We start from the raw sequence: 27,978 nt of genomic DNA, 5'->3' as shown, positions 1-27,978 counted from the left end.
CTTGCCAATGGTGAGAACCCGGGTTACTAGTAAATCTACTCAATTTACCCACCACATAGGCAATATCCGGTCTAGTGCAAGTCATTGCATACATCAGACACCCTATAGCACTCGAGTATTTAAGTTGATACACAGTCGAACCCGTATTGGGTAAGAGCTTAAGATTTGGATCAATGGGAGTACTCACCGGGGAGGTATCCTCAAGATCGAACTTCTTGAGAATTTTCTCAATATAATGAGATTGAGTTATCGTGATACCATTGTTACCACGAATGATCCTTATCCTAAGAATCACATCCGCAACCCCCATATCCTTCATCGAAAACTTAGATGACAAAAATTGTTTGGTCTTATCAACTTGATCTTGGTTACTACCAAAGATCAACATGTCATCCACATATAAGCAAATAATCACACCATTCCCCTTGTGATCAAATTTGTTATACACACACTTATCCGATTGGTTGATCATAAAGCCATGAGACAGAATGACATCATCAAACTTTTGATGCCATTGCTTTGGTGTTTGCTTAAGTCCATACAAAGACTTAATCAACTTGTACACCTTCGTCTCTTGTCCCGGTATGGAAAATCCTTTTGGTTGTTGTGACGCCCCGTACAAAATCAACGTGTACAGATCATCAAGAACATGTCCATTACACGGTACAATACTACATGCTATTTTAAAACAAGTTTTGCATTCATGAAAATGTGACGTCTTTACCAACGTCAAATGTTTTACAAAGATAACGTGCTTCTACGAATAGAAGGCATTAACATAAGTACATGACACAAAGGTCATTAAAAAGCCATAGCTCGTAAATAACATAAGTTGTGAATGCAAAGTAAAAGTTCCATTCTTGAGACATCACTAAACAATGCAGCGGAAGTCTAACACAGCGAGTCTGTAACAGCAAGTCTATAACAACAAGACTAAACAGCAAGTCTAACAGCGGAAGCAACAACGTCTAAGCACCTGAGAAATACATGCTTAAAAAGTCAACACGAATATTGGTGAGCTATAGTTTGTTTGTAATCAGTAATGTAATGTAGACCACGAGATTTCAGTGCTTCAACCAGCGTTTCAAAACAGTATGATAAAGTATATGCTTAACCGTGGGCATCCGGTAACTAACTTAACGTAATAATAATACCCCCTAAAGGTACACTTGGCGAGTGCATATGTTCTCGAAGTATCAAACACCCATTAAATGCTAGCGCGATTAGCCCGAGTGGGGATGTCAAACCCTATGGATCCATATCTAATATTCGCGTTCACCGGTTCAAAAACCAATGATTAACGTTACCGTGCTAAGGGGAATTTTTGTGCCGTTATATCACCCACACATATATAAAGTTTAAGTACTCGTGTCTAGTATGTAAAACATAAAAAGCACATGTATTCTCAGTACCAAAAATAGTAAAGTAAAAAGGGATGCTATAACTCACAGTGAATAAGCAGTAAAAGTCGGTATGAAAAGTATGCAGGTAGTAAGTCGGTCCGAAAGGTCGTCAACCTAAGTCAAAGGTCACTAAGTCAGTATATTGTCGCCAAAAGTTTAAAAGTGAATAAATTAAATCTTAAGTATCATCATCATCATCATCATCATCATACGTAAAAGATAAAGTAAGTTTTCAACAAGAATAGAGATCGAACCAAAAGGCTGAATTCGGACAGCTTCTACGACCTCTATACAAAACAAAAAGACGCGTGATCAGTGGCCAAGGCTCCGTATGTGAGTCCTATAACCGTTGTACAATTTTCAGATCCTAACTCGGTGTCGTTTGACCGTGGCGACGGTTCAAGCGCGAGTAGGTCAGAATTTTCAGCACGTCGTTACAACGGTGTAGTGACTTTCAGAAGGCTATAAATCCTAAACCGTATATCGGATTTAGACGAGTCCTAAATGAAAATTCATCTAATCAAATTGAACTATCTGAAAATCAATTTTTCAGAAGTCCAAGGAGTCTGATCAGACCCCAAAAAACAGCAAACAAGTGCTCCGGTGGGTTTCTTGGTGCTTGATGCTCATCCCGGTTCTCATCTTTGATGCGTGTAAGCTTCAAGTGTGCAACTCTTTGATGTTTTAGCATCACTTTGACCAAGTTTCAATCATCAACACACAACTAAGAGTAAAAGCTAACATTCTACAAGTTTTGAACATCAAAGTTCCCTCTTTATTGCATAAACCCAATAAAGCTTCAACCTTTGTCCTTTTTACACAAGTTTATGCATCTTCATCATATGAGATGATGTAGACTTAATCTTTATCATCACAACAATCACAAAAAGGTTCCAAGTAAGTGAGATCTACAATGATAACTTAGATCTCAAGTATTAAGAAAACCCTAAGCTAGAAAGCTTGGATCTTTACAAGATTAATGAGACCATAAGCTAGAAAGCTAAGATCTAGTAAAAGTACTGAGACCATAAGCTAAAAAGCTAAGATCTTTAACAAAATAATGAAATCCTAAGCTAGAAAGCTTGGATCTTGAATGTTCTTGAAGATCCTTAAAGCAAAAGGCTAGATCTTCAAGTTACATGAAGATCATAAATACAAGTTTTGATCTTTTTAACAAAATAAAGGGATCATAAGCTAGAAAACTTAGATCCAACAAAATAATGAAGATTCAATGCTAGAAAGCTTGAATCTTTCATGTTCTTGAAGGATTCAAATCAAAGTTTGAATCTTCAAGATATAACAAGATCAAGAAGCTAAAAAGCTTGATCCTTGCATGATGATGATGATGTCGATTTTAAGAAGAAGAAAAGAAGAAGAAGAAAATTTAAAACTTACACTTTTTATAGTGAGAAAGACTAGAGAGAGAATTAGAGAGTAAGTGTGTGTAAAATGTGAATGAGATTAAGTGTGAAATAGGTGAGATTTGGTTGGTATTTATAGGGTGGTGGGGGGTGTTTGGCTGTAGGTTTATGGGGGGACAAGAGGGACACTTTTTTAATTTTTGGTTAATGGTGGTCTAAAGTTGGTGCTTATGTTGGGATTTCATGCAACAATTGTGATTATGGTTAACAAAAATGCTAGTACGTTCCCTCTAATAAATGGGTATTTGTCTTACATATTAGTGGGTCATTAACTTATTAAAATTGGGCTAATTAAATGGTCCATTAGCTAGAGTTGGGTAGGCTAAAGTCCAACAAGGTAGAAAGTCCAACAAGACAAACTAGTGAGCATAAGTAAATTACTCAGCGTAATTAAGCAACCCTAAACCCAAGTAATTGTTATTAGAAAATAACAATTAGTATTACGTAGTCATAATATTCCAATTATGACCAAAGTTTAACTTGTACAAAGTACATAGCTCGTTCTAAACGTCAAGTGACACTAACGGTCATAAAAGCATTCAAGGATCAAGTTAAGTGATTACACACTTAATAGCACGTTGTAAGATATTAATAAGAGTATTTAATCATGAATAAAGATCCCAGAGTATAAACTAGCTCAGTACGTACGTATACGCAGATTCGTGAAAGTATAGAGCACAAAAATATAAGTCAAAAAAGTCGGGTCATTACAGTTGTCTCATGTACACCCCCTCCTCCAAATCACCGTTAAGAAAAGCGGATTTTACATCCATTTGGTGAATAAAAAGATTGTGAATCCACGCAAGCGAAATCAACAATCTAATGGTGGTGATACGCTCAACCGGAGCATAGGTATCAAAATAGTCAATACCCTCCTTTTGCCTAAAACATTGTATGACCAAACGTGCTTTAAACTTGTCAACCGATCCATCAACTTTATCTTTCTTTTGAAGATCCACTTGTTGCCCAAAGTTTTACAACCGGGAGGAAAATCGACTAGAACCCATGTATTGTTTTCCATGATAGAGTCTATCTCGTCACGAATTGCCTCTTTCCAAAAGGCAACGTCACGAGACCTCATGGCCTCATCATATGTAATCGGATCCTTCTCAATATTATAACAATAATGAAGTTGAGATATGATACTATCTCTAGTTCCTTCAACTAAGAATAGTTGAAAATCCTCACCATATGATTTAGGAGTTCTTTTCCTACTCCCTCTACATGGCTCATGAGTCTCATTTGGAATTTCTTCCAATTGAGCACCTTGGGAGGTACTTGCAATAGGTACCATATCCTTTGGTTTAGGTATTGATGTGAAACTAGATTCATCAAATATTGCATCTCTAGATTCAATCATGGTGTTAACCGAAATAGCATCATTTAGCTCAATGACAAAGAATCTATACGCCTTGGAATGCTTGGCATATCCAATAAAAATGCAATCAATACCCTTTTCACCTAACGTTTTCCTTTTGGGTTCCGGAAGTCTCACGACCGCCCTACATCCCCAAACTCGCAAGTAATGCAAGTTTAGACGTTTGTTAAACCAAAGTTCATATGGAGTCTTCTTCCTATTCTTGTTGGAAACCCTATTCAAAATGTAACAAGCCGTTAGCATAGCTTCCCCCCAAAATCCCTCACTCAAACCGGAATAAGACAACATGGAATGAACCATCTCTTTAACTGTCCTATTCTTCCTTTCGGCTATACCATTTTGTTGTGGCGTATAAGGAGCCGTGGTTTGGTGAATCACTCCTATATTGGAAATATTCTGGGTCATAATACTCGCCACCTCGGTCGGAACGCAATGTTTTAATTGAACAATCAAGTTACAATTCTACTTCAGTTTTATAGATTTTAAATTTGTCTAAAGCTTCATCTTTAGAATGCAAAAGATACACATAGCAATACCTAGACGAATCATCTATAAGGGTAATCATGTACTTCTTGTTACCCATTGAAGGAGTAGCATGAAGATCACATAGATCACTATGAATTAGTTCTAATAATGATGATTTTCGGTTTATTTCTCTAAAAGGTTGTCTAGTGATCTTTGTTAGCATACAAGTTTTACATTTATCTAAATGTTTATCAAAACTTGGTATTAAGTCATCCTTAGACATTTCATACATTCTTTTGTAATGTACATGACCTAAACGAGCATTCCATAAACCGGAATCACAAGTACTAGAACTAATCATGCAAGTAGAACTAATGGCCCTAGAAACATTTTTGAGGTTAAACATGAACATACCGTTGTTATAATTCCCAAAACCAACAAACACACCACACTTAGACAATATATATTTGTCACTTTCAAATACTTGTTTATACCCACATTTATTCAACATGGGACTAGGTATAAGATTCTTACGCAAGTTAGGTACATACAATACATTATAAAGAGTAATAATTTTTCCAGAGCTAAACTTCAATATAACATTTCCATAACCAACAACACTAGCAACAGATTCATTGCCCATGTGCAAAACATCATTTTTCGGTACAAATGTCTTGAACCATTCGTGATCCTTGCAAGCATGGCAAGTTGCACCCGAATCTACCCACCATCCAATTGTATCAAGCTGTACATAGAATGCATCAGAAATATGTGAAACATAGTTCTTATTTGAAATAGTCACAAAGTCAGAAATTTGACCTTGATTAGGAGTAGGATCCTTTGATCCTTGGCCCGCACCCGATGTGCTTCCTCCTTCTACCATCTTGACTTTGTAATCCCTCTTATAGTGACCGAGTTTGCCACATCTCCAACAAGACTTCTTGTCCTTCTTATTGGACGCATTCTTGTTGTCATCAAACTTTCGTTTCTTGTTGTTTGGTTTCTTGTTGTATTTGTTCCCATGGGATTTATCTTCAATCATGTTAATTGAAGAAGATCCCACTTCTTTACCCTTCCCCTTGCCACTATCTTGTGCCCGAATTGATTCTTCAATTCTCAAGTGACTACCCAACTCATTCAAATTCATATCTTATTTCTTGTGTTTGAGTGTGTGTTTTAAAATCTTGCCATGAAGATGGAAATTTATCAATTATGGATGAAACCGAGAAAGTTTCATCCATACTTATGTTATGTTATGTTATGTTGGGTAACCCTGTGTCCAGCAACTCAATTTCGTGCTATGGTGTTTTCGTGTGTATAGCGTTTTCAAGTCGCCTTTCGCATTTCTTAATTTCCAAATGTTATTTCCAAGTAAAAAAGAATACCTCAAAGCACCTTACATTTTACGAACGTGTACTCCACACTCTCCGAATTCGTGTAACGTATCAATGGTTCGAAAACACTATCAAAATAGTAATCCAATCCCTAAAATGAATGTTGGATCATGCTAAAATCACCAACAAATGGGGGGATACGAGACTCTCCACAAATGTAGGTGTCCCTAATAACTTCCGGTTATCACACCACAACATGTCATGACACAATGACCATCTACTTGACACGTAATTCGTTAATAGCTTTACGCAGTGCACATCGTCGGACTTTTTCTCACGCTCATACTCTAAAAATATTTCCCAACACCGATTATTGTAATCCTTCATTACCCATATCTCACGAGGAACTAATTCCTGCCGAAATACACATAAGCATTCTTCCATATTTCTCAAACGCATTGATTCGTGTTGACCAACACGAAATTGGTATTCTTCATCATTTGGTTGGGGGACTTCCACAAACTTCTCTTCAGATAAATTAAATGAAAGAGTTACAAACTTTTCAGTTGAGTTATATCCAACCCAATGTAGCAATCCGTTGTATAAGACACCGTTGCTACTAATAAAGGTATAATTTACCTCTCGCCAATAATCTTCCAAACGTTGAATCTTAAACTAAAGACATATAAACAGGTACAGTTTTCACCGCTTTTAAACCCTTGAATAATCTTGTAATCATCGGTATAAGGATCGTAACCAACGCCCCAATACATGGCCCCGTCGCCTATACAAATTATGGGGTTGGCTACTCTCTTTACCTCTCTAGTTGAAGGATTGAGTACTCTAAGTTTGTTACAATAAGCGAGCACACATACCAGACCGTCACAAGAACCGAGTATACGGCTCTCATTAAATCCAATCTCAAAAGGATTGGCCTTTAAGTATCCGGGAAATAAAGAAATCGCAAGTCTTCTGTCTCCAAGTCCGTCATTATCACGATCATTAAGATAACTTTGTGTGAGATGGGATTTAATAAACTGAGGGTCATATATTATAGATAACCATGATTTGCAGACGCTCTTGCATCGGATCAGATCACTCACATTCAATCTTTTCAGTATCTGGTAATGCATTTCGACGAGATGATCCATTGAAACCCTAGGTTTGGCGAATTGGAGGCTGAAAGGGGAAAGAAAGCATTTGGTTTATGTAATACATTCGTTTTGATTATATATTTATTGGCACTCGGATAAAGACAAATCATTAATTCGATGTATCTATCCATGGCTTACTGGATGGGGATGTTAGGGTGCAAACCAAAGTCCCACATCGATCATGGGACAAAACAAATGTATGTATATAAGTCTAAGGAGAAGTCCCTCTATCACCAATTGATTTTAGAAAAAGATGGACTCTTGGGCTTATATTGCAGGACATTGTGTTTGAGCTATCGATCCTAATAACTGGTATTAGAGCTAGACTATAGCCCCGATGTGGTGGACAGCGCAGTGGGCGCACCCCTGAGCGCACGCAGCGACGTGGCGTGACCCTGACACGATGAGTTGATCCTGGAAGACTTGTATCGAAATCTCCCTGCCCTCCCACCAGGTTGAGAGTTCCGAGTTGGCGGCGGTAAAGGTTGGATCCGAACTATCGTTGGAGGGGAGGCCCAGATGGACTTGGGTTTGAGGGGATGTTTGTTAGGGTGCAAACCAAAGTCCCACATCGGTCATGGGACAAAACAAATGTATGTATATAAGTCTAAGGGGAAGTCCCTCTATCACCAATTGGTTTTAGAAAAGGATGGACTATTGGGCTTATATTGCAGGACATTGTGTTTGGGTTATCAATCCTAATAGGGGAAACTTCTTTAACTGTGATAACCTTTTAAAACTTACTGCATATGCTCACCGGTTCACCGAACATTACATACTTACCAAGAGTGCCATTTACTGATGCAATCAATGAGAATATATATTATGTATCCCAATTTGTAATCTTTGTACTCTCAAAATAATGGTAGCAAATTTCATTTAACTATTTCATTCACAACAGCATGTAAACAAAGTATTATTTGCGAATTCATAATAAGCATAGATATAGTGTTTTGAACAAAACAAGTGACCATGATTTCAGTAACTACTTTGTTTTGACGATCGAAATAATTCCTAGTAATTTATAGTAATGGTATGCCTTCTTGCGATAAGAAACGAAACTCAATGATGATGCTTATTAACACTATACGTTTTTGTCGTTGTTGATGAAAGAATACTCATCACATAGTTGATATGACCGATCAATATTCTCCGGCAATCGTTATACATATATATAAAGGTAAAAATAAAAAATTATATACTCACAATGTAAGGATTTAGGACCCAAACAAGACAAGTGATTGATCACAATCACTAAACCCACGAACGACAAACGAATTAAAACTAAAGCATAAAGTAAACGATGCAAGGATTTAACGTGGTTATATCCCATCTCGAAAACACGGAGACGAGTTTAGTCTACGGGCACCAACCAGAGAATTTCTTTAAATTTTTCGTGCACAGTATTTACATGTTACAATGAGGGTATTTATAGTGCAAATAACAAAACATGGAAAGATCTAGATCGACTTGCTGGCTAAGGAAACCGTCGCGTTCCACGACACCATGTCGCTTTTCGCGACACCAAGACGCGACAGCATCCAACTCGATCCTGCCACACCTGTCGTGTTCCAGTAAACTTCATCACATTCCAACACGTCGCGTTTGGCGACAAACTCTACTCAAACGCGATACTTGCAGTTTCTCGATCTTCTTGTTTAACTCGCTTCACACTCAACAATCTCCCACTCGAAGAGACGTTAAACAACATCAATCATACCAGATTACCTGTCTCGACTTCATTGAACCTACCCATCTATACCACCAAGAAAGCTTCTTGGGACACGCACATTCTAACCAACAAGTTAGCAGCTTTCGATAAAGAGTACTTCAACTACACTTGCCAAAACGTAATCTTCACCTTTTACTTTTGTTAAACACCCACAACAACTCTAGATCACTCGATTATGGAACTCCATTTGAATGAAATGTCCCGTTCATATTGATTATAAACGTTCCATATTAATTGATTTTGTTGCGAGGTTTTGACCTCTATATGAGACGTTTTTCAAAGACTGCATTCGATTTTAGAACAAACCATAACCTTTAAAATATTACGACGATTATCAAATAATGATAATCTAAAATATAGCGTTTTTCACACGACCATTACATAATGGTTTACAATAATATTACACATCAACATAAGTCTTCGAATGCAGTTTTTAAACAATATTATACAAGCATGGACTCCAAATCTTGTCCTTAATTTAGTATGCAACAGCGGAAGCTCTTAATAATCACCTGAGAATAAACATGCTTAAAACGTCAACAAAATTGTTGGTGAGTTATAGGTTTAACCTACATATTATCAAATCATAATAATAGACCACAAGATTTCATTTTTATAACACATCTCATATCAGGCATTTCGCAAACTGCATAGAGATAAAAATCATTCATATGTTGAACACCTGATAACCGACTTTAACAAGATGCATATAGAATATCCCCATCATTCCGGGACTCTCATCGGATATGATAAATCGAAGTACTAAAGCATCCGTAACTCGGATGAGGCTTGTTGGGCCAAATAGATCTATCTTTAGGATTCGCGTCAATTAGGGGCCATTTCCCTAATTCTTAGGCTACCAAGCTAAAAAGGGGCATATTCGGTTCGATAATCCAACATAGAAAGTATTTTCGATTACTTGTGTCTATTTTGTAAAACATTTATAAAATCGCATGTATTCTCATCCCAAAAAAATAATAGATTTTAAATGTGGGACTATAACTCACTTTCACAGATTTTTACTTCGTCGGGAAGTAAGACTTGGCCACTGGTCGATTCACGAACCTATAACAAATATGTACATATATATCAAATTATGTTCAAAATATAATTACAATATTTTTAATACATTTTGATGTTTTAAGTTTATTAAGTCAGCTGTCCTCGTTAGTAACCTACAACTAGTTGTCCAAAGTTAGATGTACAGAAATAAATTGATATATATTATCTTGAATCAATCCACGACCCAGTGTATACACGTCTCAGGCTAGATCACAACTCAAAGTATATATATTTTTGGAATCAACCTCAACCCTGTATAGCTAACTCCAACATTACTGCATATAGAGTGTCTATGGTTGTTCCAAATAATATATATACATGGGTCGATATGATATGTCAAAACATTTGCATACGTGTCTATGGTATCCCAAGATTACATAATATATTAGAATACATGTAATACAATATAAGTTAGCTAGGATATGATTAATATAGATTTGTTACCAATTTTCACGTAGCTACAACAAGAAAAATTATCCAATCTTGTTTTAACCATAACTTCTTCGTTTTAAATCTATTTTGAGTGTTTCAAGTTGCTATGGTTTCATATTGAGCTTAAGTTTATGAATATAAACAGAAAAAGTGTAAGTTTATAGTCAGAAATGTAGGTTACAAGTCATTTTTGTAAAGGTAGTCATTTCAGTCAAAAGAACGACGTCTAGATGACCATTTTGGAAAACATACTTCTATTTTGAGTTTAACCATGATTTTTGGATATAGTTTCATGTTCATAATAAAAATCATTTTTCCATAAGAACAACTTTTAAATCAAAGTTTATCATAATTTTTAATTAACTAACCCAAAATAGCCCGCGGTGTTACTACGACGGCGTATATCCGGTTTTACGGTGTTTTTCATGTTTCCCGATTTTAAATCATTAAGTTAGCATATCATATAGATATAGAACATGTGTTTACTTGATTTTAAAAGTCAAGTTAGAAGGATTAACTTTTGTTTGCGAACAAGTTTAGAATTAACTAAACTATGTTCTAGTGATTTCAAGTTTAAACCTTCGAATAAGGTAGTTTTATATATATGAATCGAATGATTTTATGAACATCATTACTACCTCAAGTTTAGTAGGTAAACCTACTGGAAGTGATAAGAAATGATCTATCTTCAAAGGATCTTGGATGGCTTGAAAGTTCTTGAAGCAGAATCATGACACGAAAACAAGTTCAAGTAAGATTATCACACGAATTAAGATAGTTATAGTTATAGGAATTGAATCAAAGTTTGTATATAAGTATTACCTTGATTTATAATGATATATTGCTGTAAACAACAAGGATTTCTTGAGGTTGGATGATCACTATACAAGATTGGAAGTGAGCTAGTAAACTTGGAAGTATTCTTGATTTTATGAAACTAGAACTTGTAGAATTTATGAAGAACACTTAGAACATGAAGATAGAACTTGAAAGAGATCACTTAGATGAAGAAAATTGAAGAATGAAAGTGTTTGTAGGTGTTTTTGGTCGTTGGTATATGGATTAGATATAAAATATGTGTAATTATGTTTACATGTAAATAAGTCATGAATGATTACTAATATTTTTGTAATTTTATGAGATATTTCATGCTAGTTGCCAAATGATGGTTCCCACATATGTTAGGTGACTCACATGGGCTGCTAAGAGCTAATCATTAGAGTGTATATACCAGTAGTACATACATCTAAAAGCTGTGTATTGTACGAGTACGAATACGGGTGCATACGAGTAGAATTGTTGATGAAACTGAACGAGGATGTAATTGTAAGCATTTTTGTTAAGTAGAAGAATTTTAATAAGTGTCTTGAAGTCTTCCAAAAGTGTATGAATACATACTAAAACACTACATGTATATACATTTTAACTGAGTCGTCAAGTCATCGTTAGTCGTTACATGTAATTGTTGTTTTGAAACCTTTAGGTTAACGATCTTGTTAAATGTTGTTAACCCATTGTTTATCATATATAAAGAGATGTTAAATTATTACATTATCATGATATTATGATTTATTAATATATCTTAGTATGATATATATACAGTTAAATGTTGTTACAACGATAATCGTTACATATATGCCTCGTTTCGAAATTCTTAAGTTAGTAGTCTTGTTTTACATATGTAGTTCATTGTTAACACACTTAATGATATACTTAATTATCATTTTATCATGTTAAACATAGTGTATCAATATCTTAATATGATTCATATGTATTTAGTAAGACGTTGTTATAACGATAATCGTTATATATATCGTTTGGAGTTTCTTAATTCAATAAACTCATTTTTATGTATATCACTCATTGTTAATATACTTAGTGAGATACTTACTTATCATAATCTCATGTTAACCATATATATATCCATATATATATCATCATGTAGTTTTTACAAATTTTTAACGTTCGTGAATCGCCGGTCAACTTGGGTGGTTAATTGTCTATATGAAGCACATTTCAAATAATCAAGTCTTAACAAGTTTGATTACTTAACATGTTGAAAACATTTAATCATGTAAATATACTAATTTCATTTAATATATATAAACATGGAAAAGTTCGGGTCACTACAGTACCTACCCGTTAAATAAATTTCGTCCCGAAATTTTAAGCTGTTGAAGGTGTTGACGAATCTTCTGGAAATAGGTATGGGTATTTCAGCTTCATTTGATCTTCACACTCACAGGTGAACTCGGGTCCCCTACGAGCATTCCATCGAACCTTGACGATCGGTATCTTATTTTGCTTGAGCCTTTTAACCTCACGATCCATTATCTCGACGGGTTCTTCAATGAATTGTAGTTTTTCATTGATTTTAATTTCGTGTTAAGGAATAGTGAGATCTTCTTTGGCTAAGCACTTCTTCAGATTCGAGACGTGAAAGGTATTATGTACATTGGCGAGTTGTTGAGGTAATTCAAGTCGGTAGGCTACTGGTCCGACACGATCTAAAATCTTGAATGGTCCAATGTATCTTGGATTTAGTTTCCCCCATTTACCAAATCAAACAACGCCTTTTCAAGGCAAAACCTTAAGCATGACCATCTCCCCAATTTCAAATTCTATATCTTTCCTTTTAAGGTCCGCGTAGCTCTTTTGTCGACTCTGAGCATTTTTCAACCGTTGTTGAATTTGGATGATTTTCTCTGTAGTTTCTTGGATTATCTCCGGACCCATAATCTGTCTATCCCCCAATTCATTCCAACAAATTGAAGATCTGCACTTTCTACCATAAAATGCTTCGAACTGTGCCATTTCGATACTCGAGTGGTAACTGTTGTTGTAGGAAAATTCTGCTAATGGTAGATGTTGATCCCAACCGTTTCCAAAATCAATAACACATGCTCGTAGCATGTATTCAAGAGTCTGTATCGTCCTTTCGCTCTGCCATCGGTTTGTGGATGATAGGCAATACTCATGTCTAGACGAGTTCCCAATGCTTGTTGTAATGTCTGCCAAAACCTTGAAACAAATCTGCCATCTCTATCAGAGATAATAGAGATTGGTATTCTATGTCTAGAGGAAACTTCCTTCAAGTATAATCTCACCAACTTCTCCTTTTTATCATCTTCTCTCATTGGCATAAAGTGTGCTGACTTGGTGAGACGATCGACTATTACCCAAATAGTATCATAACCACTTACAGTCCTTGGCAATTTAGTAATGAAATCCACGGTAATGTTTTCCCATTTCCATTCTGGGATTTTTAGTTGTTGAAGTAGACCTGATGGTTTCTGATGTTCAGCTTTGACCTTAGAACACGTCAAACATTCTCCTACATATCTAGCAATATCGGCTTTCATACCCGGCCACCAAAAGTGTTTCTTGAGATCTTTTTACATCTTCCCCGCTCCGGGATGTATTGAATATCTGGTTCTATGTGCTTCCTTAAGTACCTTTTCTCTCACATCTCCAAACTTTGGTACCCAAATTCTTTCAGCCCTATACCGGGTTCCGTCTTCCCGAATATTAAGATGTTTCTCCGATCCTTTGGGTATTTCATTCTTCAACTTTCCTTCTTTTACAACTCCCTGTTGCACCTCCTTTATTTGAGTAGTAAGGTTAGTACGAATAATTATATTCATAGCTTTTACCCGCATTGGTTCTCTGTCCTTTCTACTCAAAGCGTCGGCTACCACATTTGCCTTTCCCGGGTGGTAACAAATCTCGAAATCGTAATCATTCAATAACTCAATCCACCTACGCTGCCTCATGTTCAGTTGTTTCTGATTAAATATATGTTGGAGACTTTTGTGGTCGGTATATATGATACTTTTGACCCCATATAAGTAGTGCCTCCAAGTCTTTAATGCAAAAACAACAGCGCCCAATTCCAAATCGTGAGTCATATAATTTTGCTCATGAATCTTCAATTGTCTGGACGCATAAGCAATTACCTTCATTCGTTGCATTAATACACAACCGAGGCCTTGCTTTGAGGCATCACAATATATCACAAAATCATCATTCCCTTCAGGCAATGACAATATAGGTGCCGTAGTTAACTTTTTCTTCAATAATTGAAACGCTTTCTCCTGCTCATCCTTCCATTCAAATTTCTTCCCTTTATGCGTTAATGCAGTCAAGAGTTTTGCTATTTTGGAAAAATCTTGGATGAACCTTCTGTAGTAACCAGTCAGTCCTAAAAATTGGCGTATATGCTTCGGAGTTTTCGGGGTTTCTCACTTTTCAACGGTTTCAATCTTTGCCGGATCCACTTGAATACCTTCTTTGTTCACTATGTGACCGAGGAATTGAACTTCTTCCAACCAAAATGCACACTTTGAAAACTTAGCGTACAGTTTTTCTTTCCTCAACAACTCTAGCACTTTTCTCAAATGTTCTTCGTGCTCTTGATCATTCTTTGAGTAAATAAGTATGTCATCAATAAAAACAATGACAAACTTGTCAAGGTATGGTCCACACACTCGGTTCATGAGGTCCATGAACACAGCTGGTGCATTAGTCAACCCAAACGGCATAACCATAAACTCGTATGAAAGCAGTCTTTGGAATATCATCCTCCTTAACCCGCATTTGATGATACCCAGAACGTAAATCAATCTTCGAATAAACTGACGAGCCTTGTAATTGATCAAATAAGTCGTCGATTCTTGGTAGTGGATAACGATTCTTGATGGTAAGTTTGTTCAACTCTCGGTAGTCGATACACAACCTGAATGTACCATCCTTCTTTTTGACAAACAAAACAGGAGCTCTCCATGGTGATGTACTTGGTCGTATAAAACCATGCTCTAAAAGTTCTTTTAGTTGGCTTTAGAGTTCTTTCATTTCACTGGGTGCGAGTCTGTATGGAGCACGAACGATTGGTGCAGCTCCTGGCACGAGATCTATTTGAAATTCAACAGATCGATGTGGAGGTAGTCCCGGTAATTATTTCGGAAATACATCAGGAAATTCTTTTGCGACGGGAACATCATTGATGTTCTTTTCTTCGGGTTTGACTTCTTCGATGTGTGCTAGAACGGCATAGCAACCTTTTCTTATTAGTTTTTGCGCCTTCAAATTACTAATAAGATTTAGCTTCGCGTTGCTCTTTTCTCCGTACACCATTATAGGTTTTCCTTTTTCTCGTACAATGCGAATTGCATTTTTGTAACATACGATTTCCGCTCTCTCCTTTTTCAACCCGTCTATGCCGATTATCACATCAAAACTCCCTAACTCTACTGGTATCAAATCGATCTTAAACGTTTCGCTAACCACTTTAATTTCTCGATTCTGACATATTTTATCTGCCGAAATTAATTTACCGTTTATAAATTCGAGTAAAAATTTATTATTCATAGGCGTCAATGGACCACTTAATTTAGCACAAAAATCTCTACTCATATAACTTCTATCCGCACCCGAATCAAATAAAACATAAGCAGGTTTTTCATCGATAAGAAACGTACCCGTAACAAGCTCCGGGTCTTCCTGCGCTTCTTCCGCATTAATGTTAAAAACTCTCCCACGGCTTTGCCCATTATTATTTCCCTGGTTTGGACACGCAGTTTTGTAGTGGCCCTTCTTCCCGCATCCAAAACAAATAATGTAGGCATTACTTGTTCCTTTACCCGATGGTCCATAAATTTCACACTTCGTTGTATCATGACCCTTTTTATTACATTTAGTACATGTTGCTGGACAAAAAGTAGTTAGATGGTACCCTTCACACCTCAGACACGGAATTTTCTGATTTTGATTACCAGTGTTGTTATTGAGATTGTTGTTGGGATTTTTGTTGTTGCGGTTGGTATTATTGTTGGGATGATTGTTGTAGTTGTTGTTGTTGTTGTTGGAATGGTTTTTGTTGCGTATGTTGTTGCGAAAAATGTTGCGATTGTGGTTGTGATTGTGGTGTTGATTGTTGAAATTGTGACTCTTGTCACTGGGTTCTTCCCACTTTCTCTTGACTTGTTTCATTTTGGCCTCCTCAGCCGCCTGCTCTTTAATCCTTCCCTCGATCTGGTTTATAAGTTTGTGAGCCATTCGGCTTTCCTTTTGCATTGAAGTGGGCGCGCTTGAACTCACATCCTCCTGAATTCTCTCTGGTAACCCCTTTACAAACACATCGATCTGCTCTTCTTCATCTTCAAATACTCTTGGGCACAATAAACACAACTTGGTGAATCGTCGTTCGTATGTGGTGATATCGAATCCCTTCGTTCGTAATTCTCTAAGCTCTGTCTTGAGCTTATTGACTTCATTTCTGGGACGGTACTGCTCGTTCATCAAGTGTTTGAATGCTGACCACGGTTGTGCGTAAGCAGCATCTTTTCCCACTTGTTCGAGATAGGTATTCCACCATGTTAACGCAGTACCTGTGAAGGTATGCGTGGCGTACTTTACCTTATCTTCCTCAGCACATTTGCTTATAGCAAACACAGATTCGACCTTTTCGGTCCATCGTTTCAGTCCGACTTGTCCTTCAGTTCCATCGAATTCCAGAGGTTTACAGGCAGTGAAAGCCTTGTAGGAGCATCCTACACAGTTTCCTGTGGAGTTAACTCCACTGCTAGACCCTGAGTTATTGTTCTTTTGCATTGCAGCCTGTACTGCAGCTATATTTGCTGCAAGGAAAGCACGAAAGTCTTCCTCACTCATGTTCAAGTTCTGACGAGTAGTCGGTGCCATTTCCTTCAAAAATAGCCAAAAGAATTAAGTTAATCAGATAGAATACTAAGAGTAGTCAATAGTATTCCGTAGCATAATATGAACTCATTTATAAAAGCTTTTTCTTCATATTAGCGTTTTATAAGTTTTAATTCGGATAATCCCTACCCGTTAAGTTCATACTTAGTAGCTAACATACAATTCAACTACTACAATTCTATATGAAAAACTGATTATAATAATATTTCACATTCAAACATTTATACAATATTTTGCAAACTTACAATACCGCTATTTTACATATAGCATGAAATATAGCACATAAAAATTCTGATACAAAATAGTTGCGAAGACAATTCTAGTTAATACGAAAGTCGTTCAACAAAGGTAATAAAGACACGTAATTCATACGTCCAGAAACAAGTCATGCATTCTGATTTTACTAAGACTACTTCCCATCCTTGGTCTTGTGGAACAAAACTGTTGTGACCGTTGACAAGACAGCATGTTGTAATGTCGTCAAAAGGACGAGGGTTTCGTAATGTCCAACAGCCCCGTAATAATCTAAAAACCTTGTTTCTCACCCCAACTACTGAATCCGTCACTTGTGGGAAGGTTTTATTTAAAAGTTGCAATCCAATGTTCTTTTTCTCACTTTGGTAAGAAGCGAACATCACTAACCTGTAAGCATAACATGCTTCTTTATGTTGCATGTTAGAAGTTCTTTCTAAATCACGAAATCCTATGTTGGGATATGTTGAGTCAAAATAGGTTCTTAACCCGTAGCGTAAAATTGCATTTGGGTTCCCCACATTTAACGCTTTAAAGAAAACACGGCGTAACTTACGGTCTCCCCAATGTGATATACCCCACCTATCAAAGGAAAACCTTTTATAAACTAAGGCATTTCTAGAAAGTCTTTCAAATGTTTGACAAGTTAATTTCGCCATAACTAATTGTGCTGATGAATTCTGACCGACTCTAGACAAGATTTCATCAATCATATCCTCTGGTAGGTCTTCTAAAATATTCGGTTGTCTACCCTTAACGTCCATTTTGTGTTTTTATACTGTAAAAATAGACGAGGGTTAGATTCATAAAAGATAATTAACAAACAATACAAGCAATTTTTACATAGAACATAAAAGTACAAGCACACTACAATACATATAATACACAACATGATTACAACCCTCTAATCTGAATCACTGGTTTCTTCTTCTTCGAACTTGGTTCGTTTTCCTAATTTTCTAGGAATATATGGTGTGCCTCTAATACGAGCTGTCGTTTTCCACAATGGTTTAGAAAAACCTGGTGGTTTAGATGTTCCCGGGTCATTGTTACATTTTAGGAAATACGGATGTTGCCGATACATATAAAGTTCATCGGGGTTGGAATCGGATTTCTCTATTTTTATACCTTTTCCCTTATTATTTTCTTTCGCTTTATTAAATTGGGTCGAGGTAATTTCTATAACATCATCGGAATCCTCATCGGGATTCGATTCATCGAAAAATTGGTAATCTTCCCAATATTTTGCTTCCTCAGCGGAAACACCATTGACCATTATTAACTTTGGTCCGTTGGTTGAGGATTTTCTTTTATTTAATCGATTTACTATAGGTATCAATATTTCTTCCTCCGGAACCTCTTCTTTTTCCGGTTCCTCCTCTTCCGGTTCCTCCTCTTCTGGTTCCTTTTCTTCCGGTTCCTCTTCGGGAATTTGTGAATCTTCCCAAAATATATTCTAATCTTCATTATTATTAGGTGAATCGATGGGATTTGTACTAGTGGTAGACATCTGTCACACAATATCAAACACATTATGAGGTAAATATATCACATAATATTTAAATGTTAATAATATATAGTTTCCAACAAAAGTGTTAAGCAATCATTTTTAAAGAAAACACGGTCGAAGTCCAGACTCACTAATGTATCCTAACAAACTCGATAAGACACACTAATGCAAAGTTCTGGTTCTCTAAGACCAATGCTCAGATACCAACTGAAATGTTCCGTTCATATTGATTATAAACGTTCCATATTAATTGATTTCGTAGCGATGTTTTGACCTCTATATGAGACGTTTTTCAAAGACTGCATTCGATTTTAGAACAAACCATAACCTTTAAAATATTACGACGATTATCAAATAATGATAATCTAAAATATAGCATTTTTCACACGACCATTACATAATGGTTTACAATAATATTACACATCAACATAAGTCTTCGAATGCAGTTTTTAAACAATATTATACAAGCATGGACTCCAAATCTTGTCCTTAATTTAGTATGCAACAGCGGAAGCTCTTAATAATCACCTGAGAATAAACATGCTTAAAACGTCAACAAAATTGTTGGTGAGTTATAGGTTTAACCTACATATTATCAAATCATAATAATAGACCACAAGATTTCATTTTTATAACACATCTCATATCAGGCATTTCGCAAACTGTATAGAGATAAAAATCATTCATATGTTGAACACCTGGTAACCGACTTTAACAAGATGCATATAGAATATCCCCATCATTCCGGGACTCTCATCAGATATGATAAATCGAAGTACTAAAGCATCCGTAACTCGGATGAGGCTTGTTGGGCCAAATAGATCTATCTTTAGGATTCGCGTCAATTAGGGGCCATTTCCCTAATTCTTAGGCTACCAAGCTAAAAAGGGGCATATTCGGTTCGATAATCCAACATAGAAAGTATTTTCGATTACTTGTGTCTATTTTGTAAAACATTTATAAAATCGCATGTATTCTCATCCCAAAAAAAAATTAATAGATTTTAAAAGTGGGACTATAACTCACTTTCACAGATTTTTACTTCGTCGAGAAGTAAGACTTGGCCACTGGTCGATTCATGAACCTATAACAAATATGTACATATATATCAAATTATGTTCAAAATATAATTACAACATTTTTAATACATTTTGATATTTTAAATTTATTAAGTCAGTTGTCCTCGTTAGTAACGAACAACTAGTTGTCCAAAGTTAGATGTGAAAGGACCCGTTCATATACATTATAAACGATTCACAATAGTTGATTACATTGCGAGGTATTTGACCTCTATATGATACATTTTACAAACATTGCATTCGTTTTTAAAAGACAATCTTTCTTTACATCGAAAATTGACAGGCATGCATACCATTTCATAATAACCACTATCCAACTATAAATTGATTTAATAATAATCTTTGATGAACTCAATGACTCGAATGCAACGTTCTTCGAAATATGCTATGAAAGACTCCAAGTAATATCTTTAAAATGAGCAAATGCACAGCGGAAGATTTCTTTAACACCTGAGAATAAACATGCTTTAAAGTGTCAACCAAAAGGTTGGTGAGTTCATTAGTTTATCATAATCATTTATTTCCATCATTTTAATAGACCACAAGAATTTCATTTCCAGTTCTCATAAATATACGTCCCATGCATAGAGACAAAAATAATCATTCATATGGTGAACACCTGGTAACCGACATTAACTAGATACATATAAGAATATCCCCTATCATTCCGGGATCCTCCTTCGGACATGATATAAATTTCGAAGTACTAAAGCATCCGGTACTTTGGACGGGGTTTGTTAGGCCCAATAGATCTATCTTTAGGATTCGCGTCAATTAGGGTGTCTGTTCCCTAATTCTTAGATTACCAGACTTTAATAAAAAGGGGCATATTCGATTTCGATAATTCAACCATAGAATGTAGTTTCAATTACTTGTGTCTATTTCGTCAAACATTTATAAAAGCGCATGTATTCTCAGTCCCAAAAATATAAAGGGTAAAAAGGCAAATGAAACTCACCATACTGTATTTCGTAGTAAAAATACATATAACGTCATTGAACAAGTGCAAGGTTGGCCTCGGATTCACGAACCTAAATTAATTATATATATTTATGTGTTGGTCAATATTTGTCTAACAAATTAGGTCAAGTCATAGTGTACCACAATCCTAATGCTCGAGACTAATATGCAAAAGTCAGCAAAAGTAAATTTGACTCAAAATAATTTCCAAAAGTCTATACATGATTAATATATAGTTTAAATATCGTCGTTTTATATTTTTAAATATTTTTAAAAGATTTATTAGAGTAAATAATATAATTTATTTATTAATAAATAAAATTTTATATTAAATTTATATAATAAAATATACTTTTATATATATTAAGTAATAAAATTTATAGGGTTCATTTAATATCATAAAGATAATATGATAGGTATTATTAAAGTAAGTTATTACACGTAGTAAAATATGTTTGTATCACATATTTATTTGATAATATCTATAATGTTAGTAAGTAAAAGTTGTATTATTTTATAATAATAATAATTATTATAAAAATATCAATATTTATAATTACTAAGATGACATTATGATAAAACGATAATTCTAATTATGATAACTTTAATATTTACAATAATTTTTAATATTATCTTTAAAATAATAATTCTATTTAAAATAATAATAGTAATGATATTTTATAGTAACAATGACATTTCTATTAAAATGATAATTTTTGTTAAAATGATAGTTTTAATACTAACGATACTTTTAATAATAATAGTAATGATAAAAATAATAAGAATGATAATTTTATCTAAATCAATATCTTATAATATTTTAATTTCATCATGATACTCTTACCCATTATTTCCTAATCGTTTCGTTTAATAGCTTTTAATCGTCTTTTATATCGTGTTCATAATAATGATAATAATAGTAATCAAAATAATTAGGTGTTACAAATATTTTTTTTAATTACACGAATATTAATAACGATAGTTACTATAACATTATTAACGATAATACTAATAATTATCTTAATGATAATATAGTAATAATAATAATAACAATAACAATAACCATTTTTAAATAATGATATATATATATATATATATATTAATAATGATAATAATAATAATAATACCAATAATAATAATAATAATAATAATAATAATAATAATAATAATAATAATTGGTTAATAATAATAATAATAATACTAATTATAACTTTAACGATAATAACGATAGTAATAATAAAAAAACATTTTTTAATGATAAATCCCTTTTATTGATAAAGATAATAATAATGATAATAATAAGATAAAACTAGAACGACGATAAAAACGACGATAATAATAATAATCATTTTTAATAAAAATATCTAAAATTCAATTGATTATAACTTCTAATCCGTTCATCGAAACCGTTCGATATCTAAAGGAAAAGTTCATAATTTTTCGCTAGCTTTCCAAGGACATGCATTTCTTATACCTTATCTCAACCGCAAGTGTAACTAATTCAAGATTCAACCTAACCTGTCTAAGGGCAATATCAAAAGTACAAGCATGCATAATCCTAAATACTTGAGCACTAGTAAGGGATACACTATTAGTATGTAAAAGTTAAATTATGAGTACTCACGTATCAATATTGAGATTCAATATTGCAGGAAAGGTACGTAGACGCAACGGAAATGATAAACACTATATTGACCTCACGAGCATACCCATGAACCATACTCAATCACCTCCATAGCTATAACTCATAATTTCCTTAATCCTATCCCACTCGAAAAACAACTTCGAAATCACTCGGACAGCACTCCGTCATAATATTTTATGTATACTAATAATATCTTGAAATAATACGGAGTAAATATATATATATGTAAATCGATTGAGAGAGTTTAGAGAAAAATATTTTCAAGTTTCTATGAAATAATGAAACCTATTGAATTCTATTTATAATAGATTTTTGAATTATTAAAGTGAATTATTAAAGTATGAATTATTAAAGTGAATTATTAAAGTATGAATTATTAAAGTGAATTATTATAGTATGAATTATTAAAGTGAATTATTAAAGTATGAATTATTAAAGTTAATTATTAAAGTATGAATTATTAAAGTGAATTATTAAAGTTAAAGTAAAGTAAAAATAAAGTAAAGGTAAAGTTTAAGTATATTAAAAGTATAAAACTATGTACGTATAATACGCGTATAAATATATATAATATTAATTTAAATCGTTATATATATTTAATAAAATAAAATATAAATATCGTTATCTTTGTCATACTAGTTAAGTAATGAGTTGTCAAAAGTGGTTCTAGATATTTATAAAAGTTATATACGTTTTAATAATAAAGTTCTTTTTAAACTGAAAACGTTTTTGTACTTTTGAAACTAAATAGATCAATTGAGTCTTTATGAGATTCAATCTTCCACTATCCTTTGTCTAGTTCTCAATGATTGACAATTTGTTCTTATTTATAAATCACTTTATCATTTTCCGAATATTATTAAAATGGAAAGATTTCTCAAATCAACGTGGGCCTTTCAACAGAGACTTGTAATCATAATTCAATATATCTGATAATTCAATCATTTGATCTTATCTTCTAATTCAATTGATAAACATTTTGAAACAGATACAATCATATAAAGTATTTAATCTAATATTTTGTTTACGTTTCAAGTTATAATATATATACACATATACATATATAATCATATTGGTTCGTGAATCGTTGGAACTTGGTCGAGGTTGAATGAATGTATGAACATAGTTTAAAATTCTTGAAATTTAACTTAACAAATATTGCTTATCGTGTTGGAAACATATAAAGATTAAAGTTTAAATTTGGTTGAAAATTTCTGGGTTGTCACAGTACCTACCCATTAAAGAAATTTCGTCCCGAAATTTGCGTGGAAAGGTCGTGAAAGATAATAAGTATGTTTTCATGATGCATACGGGCTAAAAATTAGAGTTTTATCACCAGCGAATAATTTGGATAAACAATCCATTTATATAAAGAGTACGAATGAAGCTAACATAGAAGAGTGAAATGAGTAAGTGTAGATTCATCTTATCATTTGACGTAGATATGATTGATTCCCATATTTCAAGGGATTTGAAGAAAATCTTCTTAATAAGATTTGACTCTCCGGTAATCAAGGGAATTAGGATCCGCTTTAAATGCGATCGTCCATTTTAATTGTTCTGTCGGAGATTTTCTTATAAATTCACCTCCTTCATTTTCTTACAACTCATACCTTCTGTTGATGCATTTTATGCAAGTCCCTAGACATCTACCCACGTCCATTGCAGGTACAACAGTTTATAGGCCACCATGATTGCTCGTTATTATCCTATCCGTGTTTGTATGTGGTTACAGGAACTGCAGGAACGAGATTTAGATGTTTGACTATGTTAGACTTAGCCAGATGTACGAGTGAAGCCTCACTAGTATGGCTGACAGGCTCACACGCACGGTTGATGCTGAGCTAAGTCACAATTACAACCTAAATGAGAAGACACGAGTGAGTGATCAACCGTACGGCTGATGAATCCAACTCGTACGTGTGATGAATGAATCGTATGGGTGAGTCAACAGCAGGGGTATATAAAGTCGTATGTTCTTCATTTTAGGTTAAGCCTCTCATTTGTTACACACACTCAGATCTAGTGAGCTCCTCCGATTCTCTCTCAGTCCAAATCACCCAGGTGATGAATAATAGCTCTAGGTATTGATCTAATCACACTTGATTTAGTTGTGGTTTGACTAAATTAATCAAAAAAAAAACTTAACCTATTCACTAGAGGGTTTGATTCACTTATTCCGCCATTGTGTGAGTTAAATCTATTGATTTCTAAGTTCCTAGTCATGTTTCATCACCTTCTATTCTTTCCCCATCAACTCATATTTTAAAGTATTCATCAATATGCTCCATCCAGTTCTGATTCTCGATATACTTATAACTTTCATATCGGTCATTCTTCTTTTTCATCTACCGCCGGAAGAATCTATTTACTTCTACTATACTCTTGGGTTTATAGTGTTTCTAGTTCTCCCGTGTCTTTATATTGCTATATGCATCGATATATATGGTTTATAATTTCTGGTTTATCATTGGGCTTTATATGTTCCCTTATATTTCAAAGTCTCTGCTTCTGTCTTCTATAATCATTATCATTCACAGTTAATGCTCTCTTTTATTTGCTGCAATTTATACCCCAATTTCTATTTCGAAGTTTTGTCCTTTCGTTTCTTCTTCTTGCGATTAAGCACCGCTTGTAATGGTCCAGAAATCACAGATATGAATTTTGGAATGAACATTGTTAATGTTCTAGGAAGGAAATTGTGATGGCACGATCTTGACTTGTCAAATTACTAGAATACCTTGGAAAAGGCCGAATCATCTAGAAATATTTTCTTGATATTTTAGAGGTTAAATAGAATACAAGAGTCGTATAACATGGCACATGATGATGTTATGATCTGTGAATCATCACGTTCCATTTAGAAACTCAGCATGACTTACTGTAATATAATCACGTTGATCAAGTATCATTATACTATACTAATTCATGCTTCAGTTCCCAACACTACTTCAAAATATTCCTATTTTAAACTTGAATGTTTCAGAATTTAGAAACTAAAATAGTTTCTTTTATGATGTAATACAGATAGCGCGAAGAGGTAAATGATTTCAAATAAGAAAAATTAAGAAAATATCTTCAGAAATATGGAGGATATTTATAATGAAAAATATAATGATATTTTAGAATTTCTAATATCAGAGGATGATGAAGAATATTTTCCGCAGGGGTTTAGAGTCAGGAGCAAGGTATTCGTTAATGACTTCAACATGTACTGAATCATTTGGATCCTTTGAAGTCAGGTTCAGTCTTTGTAATTTGTCCACAGCCTCCTTCCTACTTTGCTCAATCCGTTTTCCAGTTCCAAAACTTCTCTTTTTCTGCGCTTTGCCAGCACACTTCATCATTATCATCCAGCTTTTACCGTTTAAAGTCGTTTATAGTTTTTGCTGCTTCATCAGCATTTTTTCCATTTTCGGAGAACCAATTCGTAGTTCGGAGTGTTTTTCAGAAACTTCACATTCAAATTAAGTCCAGAAGATAGACGTTATATATACACATATAACTGTTGGCGTAGACATGCTGCGAGATTTCATAATACTGATTGCTAATTCCCAATGATTCGTATGGAAATTCTCATTACAAGATGCGAATGAGTAAATGATGGGGTTTCAATAAATAATTATAATGATTTTTTGGAGAGGCTAAAGTCAAAGGGTAATGAAGTTGTTGGTACATCTGCTAATAATGTGGTGGAATGTAAAAGGTTCCCTGGTAACGATGGTGTATATCTCAAGGTTATAATAAGGTTAGTCTGACTGAAAAGTCAAAGTTGACTTGCTAGAGCTGTGACAAAACTGGCTACTTTGAATAGGAGTCGCAAAGTTATTTTTGCTAATAAATGCCAAAGAATCTGACGCGGATACGTTATTTAAACTCTTACTTTGGTTTTAAGAGTTTTTCGGGTACATAACTGTGGGTAACATGTGGTTGGATCATCATCTCGATTGCTCATCATTCGAAGTGTCTTCAGAAATTTTCGAAGGGCTTGAACACAGATTGTAATCGTTAACATACATTTGATGTTCTAACACAGTTTTGAAGTGAAAATATAGCTTGTGAAAGATGTAAGGATCTAAGAGTGATGATTTTGGTCATATCTTGAGTTGAATTTTGTGATTTCAAAATCAGAATATGTAATTAAATTTTGAATGAGTATGGTTGTTTTGATTTCTATAAAAGAATGTATATTGTTGTGAAAGTAGGGAGTATAATGGATGATTTGCTGAATCAGATTCGAAGAATGTAACATATTATTTGTGAATTTATATATCTCTCGGGTATTACCTACCCGTTAAAAAAATTTCACAATTAATATTTTGTACAAAAGAAATTTATTACAGTCTTTATGAAAATATATATATGTATATTTTCTTCAGATGTAACATAGATTTAATGAGTTAATGTTAAATTAAACTCATTTGATTTACGGTTGAAACTAGAATTGAATAATCCCTAAAGGCTTTAAAATGTACATAACTTTTACGCAGTATTTCTTTAATGACATTGAAATTATGAATCAATACTTCGTTATTTGTTGATGTATGATGTTTGGTTCGTGGAATTCTTGTGAATTTCGCAAAGTACGAATGATGTTATCTGAAAAGTTTCGGGTACATCGATGATGAAAGTGTAAAATCAAATATATACTTAATTTACTATGAATTGGAATTTGTTGAATTGCGACAGAGATTGTAGTTAACGCTGGTTAAGTTGCGGCCGAAGGACGTACATTATTGCATATTTGTAATATGAATTAACCGAGTAGTTAAGATTCACACACAATAGCTTAGCACGGAAAGATTTATTTCAATATATATATATATATATATATATATATATATATATATATATATATATATATACATATAATTTCTTCAGAGGGAATGAGTTAATTCTTCATAACTCGTTGATACAATATACACGTTATTGATTCGTAATGATGTCCACATTGATTCTTGAACTGACGGAGTTTGTGATGTTATCGGTATTGTTGATTCGGATGTTGACTGTACTGACGATGCTGGTAACGTTGACAGTACTGTTGATGCTGTTGGTAAAGCAAGTTTAGCTTGTTAATCACACACCATTTTTATCAGGGTTTCTACTCTTCCTTCTATCATTTTGGTTTGCTTAACTGATTTATGGTTACGGCTAGATTAGATAATCTCTAAGACTTTAGAGATTACATAATCTCCGCGGAATGTTTCTCCAATGAAGTTATGAATTAATACTTCGTCAGTTATTGTTGTTGGTACTCCTTGGTATATATGGTGCGTATGACGTTGATGCTCGTGGGACAGATTGTGAAGTTGAGGTTTACGACGCGGTTGTGGTTGGAGGTGGTAATGGTACTGTTGGCGTTGATGATGGTGGTACTGGTTATGCTGCTGATGCTGCTGCTGGTGTTTGTAATCTCTGCTCCATATTCTCC

The 27,978-nt window shown here is 34.2% G+C and overlaps 1 protein-coding gene across 1 annotated transcript; it reads right to left on the bottom strand.

The window, feature by feature from the left end:
• Nucleotides 1-6,169: 6,169 nt before the first annotated feature.
• Nucleotides 6,170-7,152, bottom strand: LOC139895783 (putative F-box protein At3g16210). The gene is made up of 2 exons (XM_071878324.1): nt 6,699-7,152; nt 6,170-6,654 (listed from the first exon to the last, which is right to left on the bottom strand). The coding sequence occupies exons 1-2, from the start codon at nt 7,150-7,152 to the stop codon at nt 6,170-6,172; spliced, it is 939 nt and encodes a 312-aa protein (XP_071734425.1).
• Between the last annotated feature and the right edge of the window lie 20,826 nt (nt 7,153-27,978).

The sequence above is a fragment of the Rutidosis leptorrhynchoides genome, chromosome 1 (assembly GCF_046630445.1).
Source record: "Rutidosis leptorrhynchoides isolate AG116_Rl617_1_P2 chromosome 1, CSIRO_AGI_Rlap_v1, whole genome shotgun sequence".
Classification (NCBI taxonomy): domain Eukaryota; kingdom Viridiplantae; phylum Streptophyta; class Magnoliopsida; order Asterales; family Asteraceae; genus Rutidosis; species Rutidosis leptorrhynchoides.
The sequence above is the reverse complement of the archived record's forward strand: the minus strand, read 5'-3'. Positions and strand labels throughout refer to the sequence as shown.

Excerpts from the sequence above, each read along its gene's own strand:
- LOC139895783 (XM_071878324.1), bottom strand. The coding sequence starts at position 7,152 with ATGGATCATCTCGTCGAAATGCATTACCAGATACTGAAAAGATTGAAT. Across the intron at positions 6,655-6,698 it reads GTTTAAAAGCGGTGAAAACT|ATTATTGGCGAGAGGTAAAT; the intron begins GTACCTGTTTAT and ends AACGTTTGGAAG.